The 19,238-nt window shown below is 31.4% G+C and overlaps 1 protein-coding gene and 1 long non-coding RNA gene across 2 annotated transcripts; both read left to right on the top strand.

The window, feature by feature from the left end:
* Positions 1–4,577: 4,577 nt before the first annotated feature.
* On the top strand, positions 4,578–5,456 carry LOC134706078 (transcription intermediary factor 1-beta-like). The gene has a single exon (XM_063564788.1). The coding sequence runs from the start codon at positions 4,578–4,580 to the stop codon at positions 5,454–5,456; it is 879 nt and encodes a 292-aa protein (XP_063420858.1).
* A 1,265-nt stretch (positions 5,457–6,721) lies between these two features.
* LOC134708279 (uncharacterized) lies at positions 6,722–11,083 on the top strand. Its single transcript, XR_010105826.1, has 3 exons — positions 6,722–6,794; positions 10,229–10,282; positions 11,060–11,083. It is a non-coding gene; the product is annotated as an uncharacterized LOC134708279 (long non-coding RNA).
* The last annotated feature ends 8,155 nt before the right edge of the window (positions 11,084–19,238 follow it).

The following is a 19,238-nucleotide window of genomic DNA, read 5'->3' on the forward strand; positions in this document are numbered from 1 at the left end:
TTTAGATTTTCGTATATTTACTTAAAACACACAATACAAGATATTTATATATATGTATATGCACAAACTACTGTAAAAGATTATTATCTGATGAAACGGTATGGTGGTCTCTCAAATCAAGAGCTTCTTCAATATACATACAAATAGATTTTAATTCCTTTTCAGACATAGGATTTAACATTTTGGTAAAATTTTCATCCAAATTATTTGAATTAATATCGATTATAAAACAGACATTGTAGATCATTGTATATATATAAGAGACAATATCTGAAAAAAAGTCTAGTTTCTATGTCCCCCACTTCATCAGCAATTATTTTTTATTCAACCATCTTTTTTTTAAATTTTAACGGTTTCAGTGTAAACTAAATTATATAATGCACTTACCCCTGCCAATCAAACACTCATTCTTATATTTCCTCTGATAAAATATTGTAATTTAAATGTTCAACCCCCACTAAAATCATGTTGTCCCCTGTGTTTTTTTTAAAACTAAATCATTCAAATAATATCCAAATTAATTAAACAGGCGTCCGATTCTCACATATATTTGTTATATAATAAACTTGCCCCTAATTTGTCTTTTTATATTATAACTATAGCATGTAATAACATTTTGCAAATTTTAAGAGAAAAATAAATTGTCCCCAGGGGTTATTTCCCTCCTGTTACCACACGTTTTTTTTTCATGAAGAGCATCATTTCTTGAATGTATTAGTACAAAGAAATAGTTGGAAAGACGGCCAGGTTTGAAAATTCAAGCCCATCCAAGGTAAGAATTTAAAGAAAAATACTTATTGGTGTTCTATCCTGTTATGGCCTTTTCTTACACTTTCTGAGAATATTTTTAAATGTGCACCATGTTTTTATATCATCTTTTTAAAAGTTATATGTCACAGGAAATACACTTACATTTAATGTGATTAAAAGGACAAAAACTATCACGTAATTCCACAGGCACTTGTCTCAAAAATAATTATTCCTATATACCTTAATATAACAAGTGCCTGTGCGTAATTCCTTTCTGTTACGTTCTGTCATGTTACCTGATAAAAAGTAACAGCATAACCATCACCAGTAACAGGAAGGATGTTCAAGACAATTTCACTGAAGAATCGAAAAGTTAATCTACTATATGCCAACCATTTCATTTGATATAAGTTATCACCACCATATCAAATAAATTTCAAAATAATACACAGTATATTGAATAAAAAAATAGGTTTTTTGCTTTTGATAACAGCAGACTCGGAACATTTATGCAATTCTAGTATAGTAGATAGTAACAGAAAGGAATTTATTTTAGAATTTTTCATTACCTAGGCAGATTTTTCATCTTGCAAATACAGTTTCAAAGGATATTTGACATTGTTTGCTGTTATCTTCCAATTGTGACCAATCTAAAATTATAATTTTTTCTTAAACTTTAAAATAAAGCAGAAAAATCCTTTCTGTTACCAACTCTGTCCTGTTACCGTTGTCCTGTTACCCAAGATTCTTTCATGTTACCGACATATCTGACTATATTTAAGTATATTTCGAAACCTTTTGTATTGCAAATGCTAAAATCAATAATTGGCATTTGATAAACTATTGTAGGATATACTAGTAAACCACAAATAGTGTCTTAAACTTATTCTTTATTCCCTTTAGAAACTTTTTAAAATTGATCATCACTTTGGTAACAGGAAAGAACTGGATTTTTTTTGTACCATTTTTAAAATTGCCATTGTTTCCTTTGTAAACAATTGTATGAGTTACAGACAACAGTTCCTAGATCCCCGATGTGTGTTCTTCGATTTGTGCTATTAAAATACCGGGTCTAAAGATTTGTTTTTGTTTTTTCTTATTGCCAAAAAACTAGACTTTTTCAGATCTTGTCTCATAATTATTATACGGTCGCGTATTCGGCCGTCTCTGTATTAATCAAGTTAAATTAGATTAATTCAATCATAGATGCGGACATAGATGTAATACACTGTATGCAATACATTTAAAAAAAAAGTTAACCTTCATGTCAAATATATTCCCAAATAAACCCCTAATAGAACATTTTCTCCTAACTATATATATATATATATAAGTTGTGTATATCGTGTTATAAGGGGCAGATTCAGGTGGGAGGCGGATGGCTTAAAACCCCCTTTTTGTTGAAAAAAATGTTGATTATATAGGGAATCACGAAAGCTTGACTAGAGCGGGTCCCCCTGTAGGCAGGACAGTCAGGTGTCCACCCCTTACTAAAATTTCTGAATCCGGCAATGTAAATATATGTCATTCTTAATTATAAATATAACTTTGACTATAGGTACTTAATTTCGGTAAACATTATATATTAGAATATGTACATTTTTAGGAAAAAATGTCAAACCTCTGCCACAGTCCTTCTGTGAGAGGTATATGTTAGGGTCTTATTCGTCTTGTAAACATTGAAAACGTATCATAATTTTCTTATTAAACCGAGCTTAAGAGTAAAGACTTTTATAAACAATGCAACTTTTAGTAGAGTAAGAAGAATACGTCACTTATAGTTGATTGTCGAGTTTTATCATTCAATAAAAAGGGAAATGTTAAAATTACTGAACTCCAAGGTAAATTAAAAAAAGGCAAGTCCATAAAAAATGACAACTATATCAACCAACACTTCTCTTGTTTTCAAACACTAAATAAAAAAAGTATAACATTATTGTACGAGAAACCTTTTGGCATTGCCTCTTTAGTCATGTTGCGTGCAGTTGAACAGAAATGGAGTAGACGAAATTAATCGATGATAGCAGTGAAAATTTATACTTCTTGGAGAGATGAGTGGTTGACAAACAAAAGAAAAAATAAGTTTTTTTTAGTTAATGCACATGCAGTTGATATCGATAATGTTGAAAGGGCAATGACATGTAATAATGAATACAATACTAACAAAATTATAAATATATACCTGAAGTTACCCTGGACTTAAAGTCATAAGAAACCTCAAATTAAAAAAAAAATATGCATATGTTTTTATAACTTAATGGATAGTTTTCATTATTCAATTTATGTACATATACTTTTTTCTGAGGAAAATTCTGTAATTTGTCCACATTTAGAAGAAGTTTACTTATTTTTGAAGCAAGCAATTCGCCGACATATTTTCCGTATGCATAGTGACCCGAGCGTAACCCTCCTCGTAAAAATCCGGTGACCACAATACACATGGATCTGTCATTGAAATAAACAAATATCTGATTATACATTTAAACACGTGCTAAATACCCGTGCTTTTTGTGATTTGTTTACTATAAGGTGACAATCGGTAAAACTCGGCTTCAAAACACGGCATTTAATGAGCAGCCATATTTGTTAAATCATAACAAACAGAGAGAAAAAAAACTTGACGATTATATGATATATTTGCGAAAATAATTATAAAATCGTGCACAGAGGACTAAGTTTATGATGTAGTCATGCATTGGTTCAAGAATTGGACAACTATTATTTTTCACCACTCACTCGTTTCATATGACTTTAAGTTCTTATATCATATTTTAAACAGGGATCTCCACTGAAATAGCCGTACCACTCATTTATATATATATAAATAGATAGCGAACTCGTATAAAAAAATTTCTAGTTCTGTTTAATTTCATATAATAGGTTACAATAAATATTTATCATCGTTTTTACCCATTCAAAAAAAATGTGGACCGAAGCAGTCAATCGAATGATTTACCTTTGTTTCACTTTCAATGACCACAGTCTTTTCCTTGAAATAACTGAACATGCATAATTCATGCGATTTCCATCTCTGGACAATGGGTTAAATTGAAAGTCACATGAATTAGGATTGAATGAGGCCGAATTATTTTCTTGCACTTGAATAGATGATTCATCCTCGATGTTCCTTAGCTTATTTTGACACTTTTATACTGGCTGCTAAAGAATTGTTTTTCATTATTTCACATTCATTAATAATTGAGCAACAAACAATAATTTGTTTTTTATTTATCTTTTAGTTATAGTGCCACTTTGATGTCTGAATTAATAATTATTTATATGAACGCAAAACGCGTTTTTAAAGCGATATTACAATCAAATGTTTCTATGAAGTTATCCTGAAAATTTATATACTTTTTTTTATTTGAGTCCGAACCGCTATTCTTGATTTGCAACTATGAGCCCATATCTCAAAACTGTGACACTGGTATGTATGGGAGACATAAATACACATGTAAGTATATGTCTCTAGATGTATAAATACTCGAATAGCCATATGCATATGCTAAAATTTAAAGTTATATCCAACAGAAAGACATTGGAGATTTATTTTACACACTTGTAATCTATTTTTGGGTTTTGTTATTGTTTAAATTTTTTGTCGTTCCTTGTTCCCATATATGTCTCAATAATGCTTAAGATACATTCTAAATATTCTAATAGCATTTAAATTTGATTGAAGCCAATTTTAGGACTAGTACAAATGATTTCCAAAGAATTTTAATGAATAAGAATACGACAAAAAAATCAATAAATACCTGTTTAAAATCACTCGGTTGTGGGAAGTAAATAAACATTAAAACCAAGTGTGTATATGATATTTCAACATGGCGCAGACAGCTCTAAAGACGTGTGAAATTTGTGTAAGTTCCGCTGGAACAAACTACTGCACCACATGTGAACAAATTTTCTGTGATAACTGCAAAGCTATGCACAACAGACAAAAGATTTCCAAAGATCACAAATTCAAAGACAGTGTAAGCGTTGTACAGGGTATCAAAACAACAACATCTAAGTGTAAAGAGCACAAGGAAGACACTATTTTTGTCTGTAATGACTGCTATGTGTCAGTATGTTCAAAATGCATTACAGGAAAACACAACGGACATAAATTGTCTGATATTGACGAGTCAGTGTCAGGTCTATCTAAAGTAACAAGAACTGAAATCCGTTCAATATTAGATGCAGCAGCTAGTAATGTAACAGTTGTAGAAAAAAGCCTAAAGAAATTTGATTCGGAAGTACAAGCGTCTGTTAAAGGAATCGAAGAACATGGCAGCAAATTGAAAAAAATGATTGAACGGGAAGTCGACGAAATGGTAGTTTCTACCAAAAAGAAAGCCAATTCAGAGAGAGAACGGTTGAGAAAGATTCTTACAGATGTCAAAACTGTTCTTGAAAAGGCATCAGTTTTAGAACACAAACAGAATGAATTACAGAAAACCAAAAACGATTCTTCAACTTTACTTTCGAAGCTTTTTATTCTAACTGGGGAAATTGAGAAACTTCAAACAATTCACTTTGTAACAGGTCCAACCAGTTCATACACACCAGGCGTAACAACAAATAAACATTTAACTCAACTTCTCGGAAAACATGATTTTAGGCAAGTATATCGTATTTATTTTGAAATGCCAATAATGGTTAAAACCAAAACAAAACATAAAGTTTTCAAGCGTTGTGGTTTTATCGTTGATCATCATTGATATATTCAAATGTAGTCGAAAATGGATAAATGTACATATAGTTATAAAGAAGTGGCAAAACCATGTTTGTCATGCATTGGGAAGTAGCAATCAAATATAGTTATTATGAGTCAAATTATTAAGTAAAATAACGTTATCTTGTAACCTTTTAGTGTATGTCAGCGCAGCCAGCAAATGAACAACAAATTAGCCAATATTGCCATAGATCTACCCTGATTCGATGAACACACGAACGACACTCTATGTATATAAATGAAAGCAAAACCCTTACACACACGAAGAAATCCGTACACATGCACATACTTTCAGGGCGGATGTTTTAAGCATTATAGATACATAGAATCATTTTCAAAACAGTGTGGTCCTGGCCATTGATTGACGACATAAATTATCCCATTGACTGGGACAGATTAGGTGAACGTTTGTCTGTAACGAACATTGCTCACTTCTTACTTATTATAGAATTTAAACTGTGGGGTCACCAAAGGTTCTGAACGCCTTTAATAATGAAATAATTCGAAAAAATATTCAGGAATAAACTTTATGTTTTTATTTATATTATTGATATAAATCAACACATCGTATTATTCTGGATTCGTTTTTCGAATGGCTTTATTTAGGTGTTGAGAACCTTTGGTGACCCCACAGATTCAGTGTCTTTAACAAGTACATAGTGAGCAGTGATTGTCAGCGACAAACGTTCGCATAATCTGTCCCAGTCAATGGGATAATTTAGGTCGTCAATCAATGGCCAGGACCACACTGTTTTGAATATGATTCTATATACTTTTTTATTTATCTAGACACGTTTGTTTAGTAATGTTAATAAAGTTTAACATAAAGTGTTAAAATGAATAAAAGGGATTTTTTTTAATAATGTTAGTTCTTATTAAAAAAATACACGCTTCAACTATTTGCAAGTATATCAATTGAAAAGAAGAAAAAATTCTGTTTATGAAGTCTGAATTAATAGTTTTAACAGGACGTTTGCGTGGTTTAAAAATAAAATTTCAGTCTTCAAATTGAAAAATGCTTAGATAAAATATGATAGTACAGTTCCTCATGGAACAAAATGGACACAAGAGGAATATATATAGTTTTCAAAATATACTAATTAAAAAGCTAATCGAAAAATTCTGTAAAAACAAATAAATGTTCTAGCCATTCATGGGACTTAATGTTTGTCAAAATAAATAATTGACCGGCTCACTGCACCAACGATGTTATGAATTTTTGTTTTGTGTTTTGTGGTTTATTTTTGTCAATGATACTATCTTCATGTTTGATATTTACTTTCAGTGAGACGCATGTTACTTATATTGAAGGTGGAACAAGAATGTAAGTTAAGATACTATTAATAAAGGAATGGGCTGCTATCGTGTCATGCAGAACTATGTTTCTATGCTAGAAGTTCTCATCTGAATAAATAACTTTGATAGTGTTATACGACATTAGTTAGTTTACAACACCGACATACTAGATTTACAAGCCGTTGGAAGCAATAACAGCATAAGTGTATATATCATTTTGATTCCTAGGTGTGAATATATCTTTGTTAGTTCTTGCTTCGGTTGACACTAACGGAAATTCTTCTACAAATTCTAAAACTCGCACTAAGAAGTTGGACCGTCAAAATATATTCTTTACTCATTCACAGTGTAGATACTATTCTGTACGCTATCCGGAAGTCGCGATTTTCGAAGCGAGGACTTTTTGGATCACATTTTAAATTTGATGGATATACTATATTAAACGGTAAGATGTTCATCTGTACATTGCTTAATGATTAATTCAGCTGACATCGATATTCACAAATGGTTTATGATTAAATTTAGCACATTCATTATTCGTATCTTTGCCTTAATCAAGAGATTTTCAAGTGCATCACTAAGGAAAATCAGTCGATGAACCTAAAAACAATCTTTTTGCACCCTTACTGTACAAAAAAACGAAAAAAACAGACATAATAAACTAAATAAAGTATATTTTAAGTGGTGGTTAAAGTTTCAGCCAGATATTTGAAGCCAGAAATAAGAAAATTACACTTGTTTGAATTTCTCACTGTACGATCAGTCTTGCTTGTATATTTTGAAACTGTATGATCAGTCTTTATTTCACTGTATTCTAGTGGTGTTTTCAAAGTTATTTACGATACATTAGAAGATGGCATTTTTCTAAATAACACAAATACATTTTAATAAATTCACATCCTGAAAACTTATCAAACATGTTTTAGCTTGATAGGGTGTTCTCGACTTACTACAATAAGCATAAGGATGTTTGAAAATGATGATGAAATAAGAGGAAGGCTTGTTTTTTTATATTATTTTCAGGAATGTCCTCCGTTATACTTAAAATTGTACAAACACACAGATTTAATTGTTATATAAAAATGCATGTATTTGAAACATTCGAGGTCGTACTGTAGCCTATAATTGTAGGCTTCCTTCACTTTGTTTTGGATGTTGATCTGTCTCTTTCACACTCAATTGTACACCACTTTGTAAAGCGGTGTTTTATAGTATTAATGAAGTTCGTCTTTCCGTTCGTCCGTTGGACCGCCGGTCCAACGGACGAAGGGAAAGACGAACTTCATTCGGTACAACATGTTTCGCCGGTTTTGTAAGCGCATCTCCTCATAAACCACTTACTATACATTGGGGTTTCCAGACATTTTCAAATGGAGAGGGGGTCCAATCCAGGAGAAAAGAGGATTCCAAATATATGTTCCCATACAAATGCACTGAAAGTTAAAAAAGAGTTTCAAACCGCCGGACCCCAATTTTCTTGAATCCGTCACTGGTATAACTATTAATTATTTTTTCTCGGATTCCGTATCATAAATGATAATATAAAAAAGATGATGCGGTATGATAGCCAATGAGACAACCGTCCACAAGAGACCAAAATGACACAGACATTAACAAATATAGGTCACCGTACGGCCTTCAACAATGAGCAAAGCCAATACCACAAAGTCAGCTATAAAAGGTGTCGAAATGACAATGTAAAACAATTCAAACGAGAAAATTAACGGCCTTATTTATATAAAAAAAGAAATGTATTTCGAATTTTATTAAAAATCTTGTATGGGGTTTCTTTATATAAGATACGGACTTGAACATTGCATTATATGGGGGCACCCATCAGGTATTTCCAACCGTGACCTCCAAAACCAATTGTTAAACTTTTCTAAAATTGCTCCATTTTTAATCAATTAATTAATGTATTATTGACCTTCTATTTCGAAATTTTGGTAATTTTTTTTTTTTATGTTTCTATATCTAAAATACGGACTTTTTCATAACCTTATGTTGGGCGTACCTATTTTATATCCACAACTTCCTTCAGACACTTGTCATAACTAAGTCTTAATGAATCTTTTTCAGATTCCTTATCATTTAATTCAATTGTGCACCTCTTATTTTGATTTTTCGAAAATGCAGCAGTTATCTTTTTCCATGATAAGGACTTTTCCACTACCTTATTGGGTGGTACCCATTTACTATACGCAACTTTCAAAAACTTACCATATATTAATAAAACTTCCTCATATTCGTTATTAAATGATGCCCATATAATTTAATTTTTTTTGGTGGTTTATTTTTTTCCAAAACATGGACTGTAGAAGTGGCGGGGTATAATTTTGTTAATTCTTTCCTCAATACCTAAAGTTTTTAAACAAAGCTTTCTCTATCTTTTTTTTTTTGTCATTTTAAAAGAGACAAGTTTGATGTATTCTATCACCAATTGGTCAACGGCAGATGGTGTAAATAGTCTTTAAAAACGTAATAGTTTTAAACAGATAATTGCAACGACACACTAATACAAAGTCCACAAGCGAATCATGTATTGCTTTTTAGGCATTTGATTTTAAATAAGACTGACGGAACAAAAATATAATTATTTTGCCGTCTACAAAAATCATCAGAAATATATTTGTATTGTCTGATGAAAGAAATTACACGTTATAGTTCCATGAACACAATCATAATATCACATACCCACGTATATACCTTCAAATTGTCGGGGTTTTTTTCTCTTCAAAATCACGACTGGTCATACAGACAAAAAAATCTGAAATCGCTACTAGAATACAGTCAGTTTTAGACTGATCGTACAGTAATTTATTTTGGGATCCTCAAGGAAAGCACATTTTTTATTTGAAATACGAACATTCTACTTAAATACGGTAAGAATATTGAAACAGTATATATTTAACTGTAAACTGATGCAAATATTTGCAATAAAAGATTATTTGCTTTGTACTACGAGAGCAAAATTGTCCATCGATTTCACTTTTTTCTATGAAGTTGGTGTGATGCACACGTATATTTTATATTTTACTGCATGTTTTTGTTACAGTTACTAATATTTATGATGCTATACATACATTTAAGATGTGCAAAGCACTTTATAGATATAGGAGTAAACAAATGATGAGAAAAAGCACCAAAACAAAACCGTTCTGATAGCCAGATTGAAATCCTCGCTTCGAAAATCGCGACTTCCGGATAGCGTATAGAATAGTATCTACACTGTGTCATTGGTTAAAACAGTTCAATACTTGGCAGATCCCTAAAGTAGTCATGCAGTCAACTGTGTGTATGTCACATTGATTTCACTAACAGCTCTGGTTAAAATATAATGAACGAGCAGATTTTTTTTAAAACAACTATCGATTTTCCTAATGGTTTGAATTTATAATGTGATCTTTTATATGAATAAATGTCTATATCTTCACCTGAATAATGCATTTTCTTACATTACAGGTCAATCCTTACAAAAGACAACAGACATGGACATTTATATCAATGCAGATGTGGGTAAGTAATTTTTAGAAAGCTTAATTATTATAGAGATACAGAAAAATCAAGAGTAAAATAAATCGAGTTAATTGCTTTCGTGCGCATAGATCATCTCTAACCTGTGACAGGGGGTTACAGAAAAATATGAGATCAACATCAAACATACTGTAAAACGGTTGAAAATTGCAAACACCAGTAGAATTTTAGGAGCACATAAAACAATATACATAAAACATCGATTTAAGAGTACACATAGTTATTGAAAGCTAGATAAAAGCCAATAGACCACTTTCGAGTTCATCCGTCACTGGAAAAAAATCGTCAATTATACGCGCCTTTATCATCGTCATTTGTGCTTTTAGGGGCGTCGTCACTTCCTTCCAATGTTGAGCGAGTGGTTGGGAAACTATAATTCTATATTGTACGAATTATTCGGCAAATTGAATTCTCAAAATTGACAATCAACACTGCTGTCATTAGGGAAATGTCAGTAAGTACCTACAGAGCAACCATTATTTCTAGTTTATCCTGCACAAAGACGATCACTAAGACGCTTGATGAACGTAAATAGTGCAGGGATACAGGCGAGCCCCTCTATCTGGTAAATGACGTCATAAAGGCGTGTATAATTGACGATTTTTTGCCGGTGACGGATGAACTCGAAAGTGGTCTATTACGTTGTATGACCAATTACTAAATCATATTTTCACTGACTAAATGTCTATATATCTCCATATTTCGCATACTGTGAAAAAAACAAGAAAGCAAAGATCTGAGTATATATTTTAATTTCAGATATGAAATGATTTCTGCAACACAGTGAGTATATGTCTCTATATATAATATTAAATTTAATCACTGTCAAATGTGAGACAACATTCCAAATCCTCTGATTATTCAGAACCAAATATATATCAACGCTATAACAGAGGAACAATATCAACAGATAACCAATGTTGAATAACATGAATACTATTAATCGAATATTTTAAAGTAATTGTGATTCGTTACAATGTTATCAAATTTGTATTTGTTCAGTTTGCGTGCCAATATCATTTCGTAAGTCAAAAACAGCATGCTGCACAGAGCAAACAAGACAGGAGATACACAAAATAAAGCTGTAGATTCAACATGTTTGTGTTTCATTGATTCGTCGGATTTCGACTGACTTTTCAGCTCTAGAATGGTAGGATGTGTTTGCCTTTCTGGTGGCATTATTAATTACCGGAACTCATTTGATCTTGCTGTCTATGAGTAACATAATTTAACTTTGCCTGTCTTTTGCAATGTATGACTATAGATCGAATAATCTGCCTAGATACTATTTTCTTCTGATGGCTCCTCAAATCTCTTCCCATTTATTGTGATTAATGCTCACCATTCATTCTTGTTTGCATTTGGTCTCTGTCTAGATGGAGGGTGTAAGTGTGATGTTAATAGTGACATACAACAGGCAATCATCTGAAAACAAACGAACATTTACTTTAGATAGCAGTCTAGATCGTTACTTTAAACTAGAATCAGTAATGACCATACCACTGTCACATAAGGTACACTTGATATTACTTGGACTGACTTTGATAAAACGCCATTGACTACCACTTGTCTGTCTAAGTAAGATTTATTTAAAACGTAGACTATATTATTGTAATTTAGTGGTTACTCGTTTGAGGGGAACTTCGAGAAAGTGATAAAGTACAATAAGATATCATCATTATCTGTCTTGGAGGTTACTCCTCTGTGAGGTCTTTCATTGTTTGAGGAGTTGTTTTACAATATTATATCATCTCTTCGTACATTCATGTTGGTTATCGGTCAATATTTTATTGGCTTCCATATGACTGATAATGTCACTTTTACATATAATATATAAGATACATTTATTCACCCGATGACCTTGAAACCTTACACCAGAACGCTTGAAGGATACTAGATGCTTTTGTATTTTTCCTTTCGCCTAGAGTCGACTCCCAGTCGGGTTGTTTTCTGTGCCTTGATCGATTTAGGCATATGCTATCATAGTTAGGTTAAGTAAATAACCCGACGCCATGGTCTTTAGAAATTTGTAGAGATTTGTCCGTGTCCAATTTTCTTGTTAACAACCCTGTTCTTAAGCAACTTGAGTACAGCATCTTTTGATATTTCAATACCCAGTGCCAAGTCGTACAGTAAATTCCCCATGTTAAGCATGTCGGTAATATGCTCAGTGTTCTAGAACAATGAAAATGAGTGGTAAAGTGTTTCAGATATTTATGAAGGATGTGCCGTCATTACGTAGTTGTCGTTTTCTTTCTCTTGATTATACAGACAAAGAAGAAGATTTGATAAGACCCTTTGATTACGAATATCAAAAAAATATTTCAATATCTTCAACATGATATGTAAAAAATTATCATAATACAATAGTCTGTTAAACATCAGGAATTCAATTTTGGAAATTCATATTGACATTAGTATTTCAAACATGTTTTATTTTAGGGCGAAATATCGAAACTACCAAAAAAGGTTAATTTCGAAACATTTTCATTAATATTAAGTTATAAACAAGTGCTTTACCAAATAGATGGTTTGCTTAAAATGTATTTGACAAAGATGTCAATGTGTAGAAATATTTTTTTGGTTATATCTCTAACTCATAATTATGTCGACATGAATTTGACGTCAAAATAATTTCACAAGTGTTTCAGCACTAAAGTTGCAAGATAAAAGCATAAAAATATAGTAATATAATATTTATAGCCTTGACTTGATTCCAGGGGTCAAAAGATTGATCGTATCATACATTTTCCTTTCTAATTTGTATTATCCCTTTAGAGATGATGTTTATGAGCTTTTGATTTTAACTGTTCGTTATTAAAAATTATGTTTTTTTTTCAGTGAGTAAGTATCAAGCAAGATAAAGATGAGTATTGTATAGATACCTACATATATATCTCCTTGTTAATTTTAAGATTCATGTGCTGTTTCATGTATATGCATTCCGCCTAAATTTATTCAAACTTACATTCTTAGAATAAATACAATATGCAAATTCGAATGATCGATGCAAATCATTTTATTATTAGAGAAGACGGACTAAAGATACCAGAGGGACAGTCAAACTCATAAATCTAAAACAAACTGACAACGCCATGGCTAAATATGAAAAAGACGAACAGACAAACAATAGTACACATGACACAACATAGAAAACTAATGAAAAAACAACACGAACCCCACCAAAAACTAGGGGTGATCTCAGGTGCTCCGGAAGAGTAAGCAGATCCTGCTCCACATGTGGCACCCGTCGTGTTGCTTATGTGATATCAAATCCGGTAAATAGTCTAATTCAGTAGGTTACATTCATGAAAGGGAGGGGGATTGTAGTTACGACGTAAGGAACATAACCGATATCATTTGTGAAACGGTTATTCCATAATGGTCAAACAACTCGTGATGGCGTCCGTAAAATTTACGAAGGGATGATTTCAACTTCACCCTTTGAAACTCTTGGTACGAGTAAAATAACCTACGCAGCCTTTTCGTCTTATAGAATCTGAAAATGCCAAAATAGAGACAAGCCAACGCTTTACATCAATGCATCAGATCATTATAAAAATACAGATTTCAGAAGATATATCATTTGAAAATCAAATGCTTTTTACTATTTAATGTTGTGCAATTTCGTGTGTAAATTGTTCCTATTGTGTTTTTAGGTAAAATAGTGACATAACCGGTAGAAAAATATCATAATCATTACCGTGCACAACAAAAATGCAACGTATCACTTTTAGTGGGCGTCAAACATTTGAATCACTAACATAGAAATCAAGCATCGTCGTAAAAAATATTTTTTTCTGATGGAGTGACAACCTTAAAACTTAAGTTTCTCTTCGACTTGAGGTTTTTCAATGTCCTCTTGGTATCTTCCGCCCCTTTTTCCTATGAACATGACGCGTGTTTCTGACATATACTATTTTAATCAAAATGTACAAAAGCTGAGAAACCAAATCAAAGATAATGAAACACACAAAATTAACCAGCAAAACGTTAGGACACAACTATATTTTTTCCATGACCTGGTTAAGGCACTTTCCGAAGAATATGGTGGCTAAAACTGGTTTCATATCCAGGTAAACGGAACTGAACTTGTAAAGGATTGTATGCATAAAAATGAAAAACATAGGACAACCATCCCCGTCTTACATGTATGTCATTCTTGCCTTAATTGTTAGGTTACAACCCTGCTATTTGTACAACAATGCATTGTTTAATATCTTAAATATCTATTTTTTTTTTTTTTCAGTCTGTAAGTACAAAGCAAATTTCAGATAAGTATATTTTGTATGTGAATGTATGAAATAAAATAACAAAGATACTGAACTCAAAAGAAAATTCAAAAAGTCCCTTATCAGATAACACAATCAAAAGCTCAAACACACCAAAGAAGGAAAGCAACTGTCATGTTTCTGAAATAGTAAAGACATTTCCTTTATATAAAGTGGTTGATTAATCCTAGTTTTATAATAAGTTAAACCTCTTATTTGTCTTTGTATGACAGTTGCATATAATTCCTTGTGAAAAAGAAGTGCGGTTTTCCTCGATTCTTTATTTTTATTAATAAAATCAAACGGATTATAAACGTGCTAACACCGAACATGTTCCGGTCATCTAGCTTGAAATATTACTAAAGTTTTCATTTATGGTAATCAAATGGAAAAAAAAACAACAGTGCTATTTTTCCTAACTTTGACTAAGCATCTTAATTTTAGGTATTATCTGATATCGTTTAAAAAACACTGAATATACTATTTGTATCAAACATCCATAGGTATCGGTCGTCGAAACATGAGTAGTGGTTATGTTCATATATATTAGGATAAAAGACACTACTAGCACGTGTCAGAAATCATAAATTTTAAAATGGGTCATTTTGAATCAAAAATTAAATGAAATGTATACATGTAATACGAATGTCAACATTGTCATAGTTGACCACATTGTGACAATATATATTGACCGACATATCTATTATTCTTGGTAATGGTGTTAGGAATTATTATGTCAGGGAACACCACTACCATACAGGACCTATACAGAACAACACAAATCTTCAACAAACCTAATCTTTACGATCTGTATACATGCTTTTAAAGAATGCATATTTTTCATATTGGATTATATATGAATTCGTAGTATGTGTTCTTACATCTGTTGTTTTGTTTATTCCTCTTTTTCCTTTGATCAATGTGATGTACGTTTGTTTTCAACATATGTTCGTTTTAAATTCTGCATCTTCTTTCCTTTGTGTACAAGTATTACTGGACCCATGAAAAATTGTGCATATAATGTATAAAATGAATAGACATGTATGTATTTTATTACTTTAACGTGGCAATCTTAATTTTGGAACTGTTATACAAATAATGTATTTCATGTATTTTTCGATCTTTTTCAGCCCGTAAGTATCTAGAAATAGATAAGTATAAATCTAAACTTAATGACAGTCTAATGATTACGAAAGCATATACTGGTTAGCTACTAAAAGCTTATCAAAACAAATAAACTATTTTAACATTGTGTGAAACGATGTAGAGAAATAAAATCCTAATGCCTAATCTACATGGAAAGCTTATTAAATTTTAAGAGACATATTAATGGAAAATACAGAAAACCTTTGTCTGGCAATACAAACATACATATACCATAGTGCGACCCGATAACCAATTTAATAAAATCTTTTTGAAATCGAGTAAAAAATGCTCTAACGTTTAGGTCCACATATGCTTTTCATTGCAGCTGTTCTATAGGGACATAATCTGTTGCCATCACTTGATGTCCGTTGTCTTGATCAAGTTTTACAAAAATTTCAAACACAAAATAATCGAATGATACTTAGGGTATCTAATATAAAGTTTATGCCAAGCGACCAACTTGGCCGGCATAGCCACAAATAAAACAAAGGTAAAAAGTAAAATCACATAAATGCTGAACTCCGAGGAAAACATAAAACGGAAAGTTCCTAATCAAATGGTAAATTGAATTCATTGTCTAGCATCGTAAAAACCTTAATAGATATATACATGCTGATGAGACTAAAATGCTTTAAGTATTAAGATCTATCTCCTTATTGCGCCAAAAATCATCTTGAGTTATTGTTAAAAAAAAGAGAATAATTTTCTAACTTTTGCCTATATTGTCTGAAAACTAGAATTGATAGGTAATATCTGTGAATAGCAAAAATTATCAGAAATACACGATGTAAAAACATACATAATAACAAAAAACAATTGAACAATGTCTTGTGGTAGTAACTGCCATTGAAAGCAATTTTCACTAACATTGTAGTTTTTTATTTTAAAATTGAAAACTATTAAAACAGGTAGGTTGAAACTAGAAATAATAAAAATGATCAGCATAAAAAAAAAACCTACAAAAAGTTTATGTGGATAAATCCATTTAATGACTTCTTTTAAAATTGATAAAAAAAATATCAACTATTTTACTATTGTGTCTTGATTAATACATTATCCTTCTGACTTTTACATTTTTCAGGATGTAAGTAACAAGACAGAATATATAAGTATAGATAAGTAAATTAAAAAACGAAAAAATTATGGCATTACAGAACATTATAGTTAATTAAAAAATGTAAAGCACAGAAATACAGAACTCCGTGGAAAACTCAAACACATCAAACGAATGGACCAAAACTATCATATACCTGACCTGATACAGGCATGTTCTTATAAAATAGATTTCAAACAATAGACTTTTGAAAAGGTTACCCTCTAGTAGCTAAAGTCTACCAGGCAGCAAAGTACTAAACTATAAATAGAAATCATTAAAAAAATGCAAGACAAATCTATTTTGGTTTGTTATCACGATGAAGCTTTATCAGGTAAATAACATATTGTTTTTGTTATGGAATCGACCCTGACAACTTCAGTGAACAATAACAAGTTAAGTAAACAAGAATAATTCATAGGGCGCTATAAACAACCATAGTTAGAGAAATACAATTAACGCAATCACCCGAAACAAATGGAGGAAAATAGACCATGCATTGCACACTAAGCGACAGATTTATAAAACAAGTTTGAAGTGGAAGAGCAATTTTTCTGTAAGGTTTTGCCACATACAGCTAAGGTAATGTTTTTATGGCGTAATACTTCCGTAGTATTTAAAAAATTAAAAAAAAGGAATTGACTTATAATTATGACCAATTATTTCATTTCGAGTTGATTTTGCAGATGTAAGCGTTGCTGGCAGTAAGTATTCTTGATTATCTTTTATCTACAAATATAAAAAAAAATGATGGTATGATTGCCAATCATGCACGTCTCCCCAAGAGACCAAATGACACAGAAATTAACAACTGTAGGTTACCGTACAGCCTTCAACAAATCCAATACCACATAGTCAGCTATAAAAGGCCATGAAATGACAATGTAAAACGATTCAAACGAGAAAACGTACGGCCTAATTTATGTACAAAAAAACAAACCAACACAAATATGTAACGCATAAACAAACGACAACAGAGTATATATTTCAGCATGAGTTCGTACAACAATAAACGAAAAATAGGTATTTCAGCATGTATTCGGTAAAAATATTTATTTGAGATTGGTATCAAATGGAAATGATTAAGTAAGTGAGTTTTACAGACCGTCCGGACAATGCATACTAACATACTAAAACATTCACTTATAATACAATTATTTATTTTACAAGGAGAATTATTAGAATAAATACACCTTCATCATGTACATTCATTCATATTTGTATTTTTTTTAATTCGTATGCCATATTCATTTGCTTGCAAGTATTTGTTATGGTATAACTATATCGTCATGATACATGTATAAGACTTTTTTCTGATTTTAGACACGAATGGAAACATATCAAAGACGTTTGAACCTACTGACTTGTACATGTTGAAGTATTTCTATGTAAAATATGTATTAATTGGATATGAACACTTTTATAGTTTGAAAATAGATAACACTGTAAATATTACTTGTCAATAAAAATATAAGATTATAAAAATTGTTCGACACTATTCTAAAATATCATGTTATACTTTAATGCGTGGTGTACATGATGTAGATAGTTGAATTAGGGATAAAACTCACTTAGCTGTATTAGGCAAAACATTTAGAATTTTGTTTTCCCCAATGCTCTTCAACTTCGTACTTTATTTGGCCTTTTAACTTTTTTGGATTCGAGCGTCACTGATGCGTCTTGTCATGTGTAGACGAAACGAGCATCTGGCGTATATTTATAAGCTATTCCTGGTATCTATGATGAGTTTATTTATTCACGAGTCGTTGCATGGTCACGCGATGTATCGATCAACTTTTTTCAAGGAAATTATACGCACAAGAATATAAAATCGTCGGACAGCTTATTTAAAAAAAAACCTTGTTCTATGCCAATACTGTATTATATTTGAAGTAATTTAAAAAAGAATCCGTATGTATCAAGTAAAGTTAGAACTGGACAGTTTGAGGAGAATTCTGTTACTTTTCACAGAATGACGACATAAGGACAGCTTTGTGGACAATAATCAGTAATTTGACAATATAAGTTCGGAAGTTGCTAAACATTTATTATTTATAAGATCATATCTTAAACTTAAAAAAGTACACACGCACAGTGTTATGAAATAGAAGGCCAGAATTGGTAAGACCTGAAAAGATTTTCAAAGGTCACCAGATTTGTCAAAGCTTAAAAAGATTTACCATTTACAAACAAAAAATATATTTATATTAATAATAATATGATTTTTTTTAATGAAATCAGCGGGCTGTCCTTGCTGTTCTGAAGTTTTTAAGAAAAGGAAATAGTCTGACTTCCACTTTTCGGAATTACGGACTAGGTTTAGATTCATTATCTATTAAAAAAAAAGTAAAATGCAAAATTACTGAGTCTAGAGGAGAATCCAATAGGAAAGTCCATAATCACATAGCAAATGACAAAACACATAAAA

Source organism: Mytilus trossulus, chromosome 2 (assembly GCF_036588685.1).
Source record: "Mytilus trossulus isolate FHL-02 chromosome 2, PNRI_Mtr1.1.1.hap1, whole genome shotgun sequence".
In the NCBI taxonomy this organism is placed as follows: Eukaryota; Metazoa; Mollusca; class Bivalvia; order Mytilida; family Mytilidae; genus Mytilus; species Mytilus trossulus.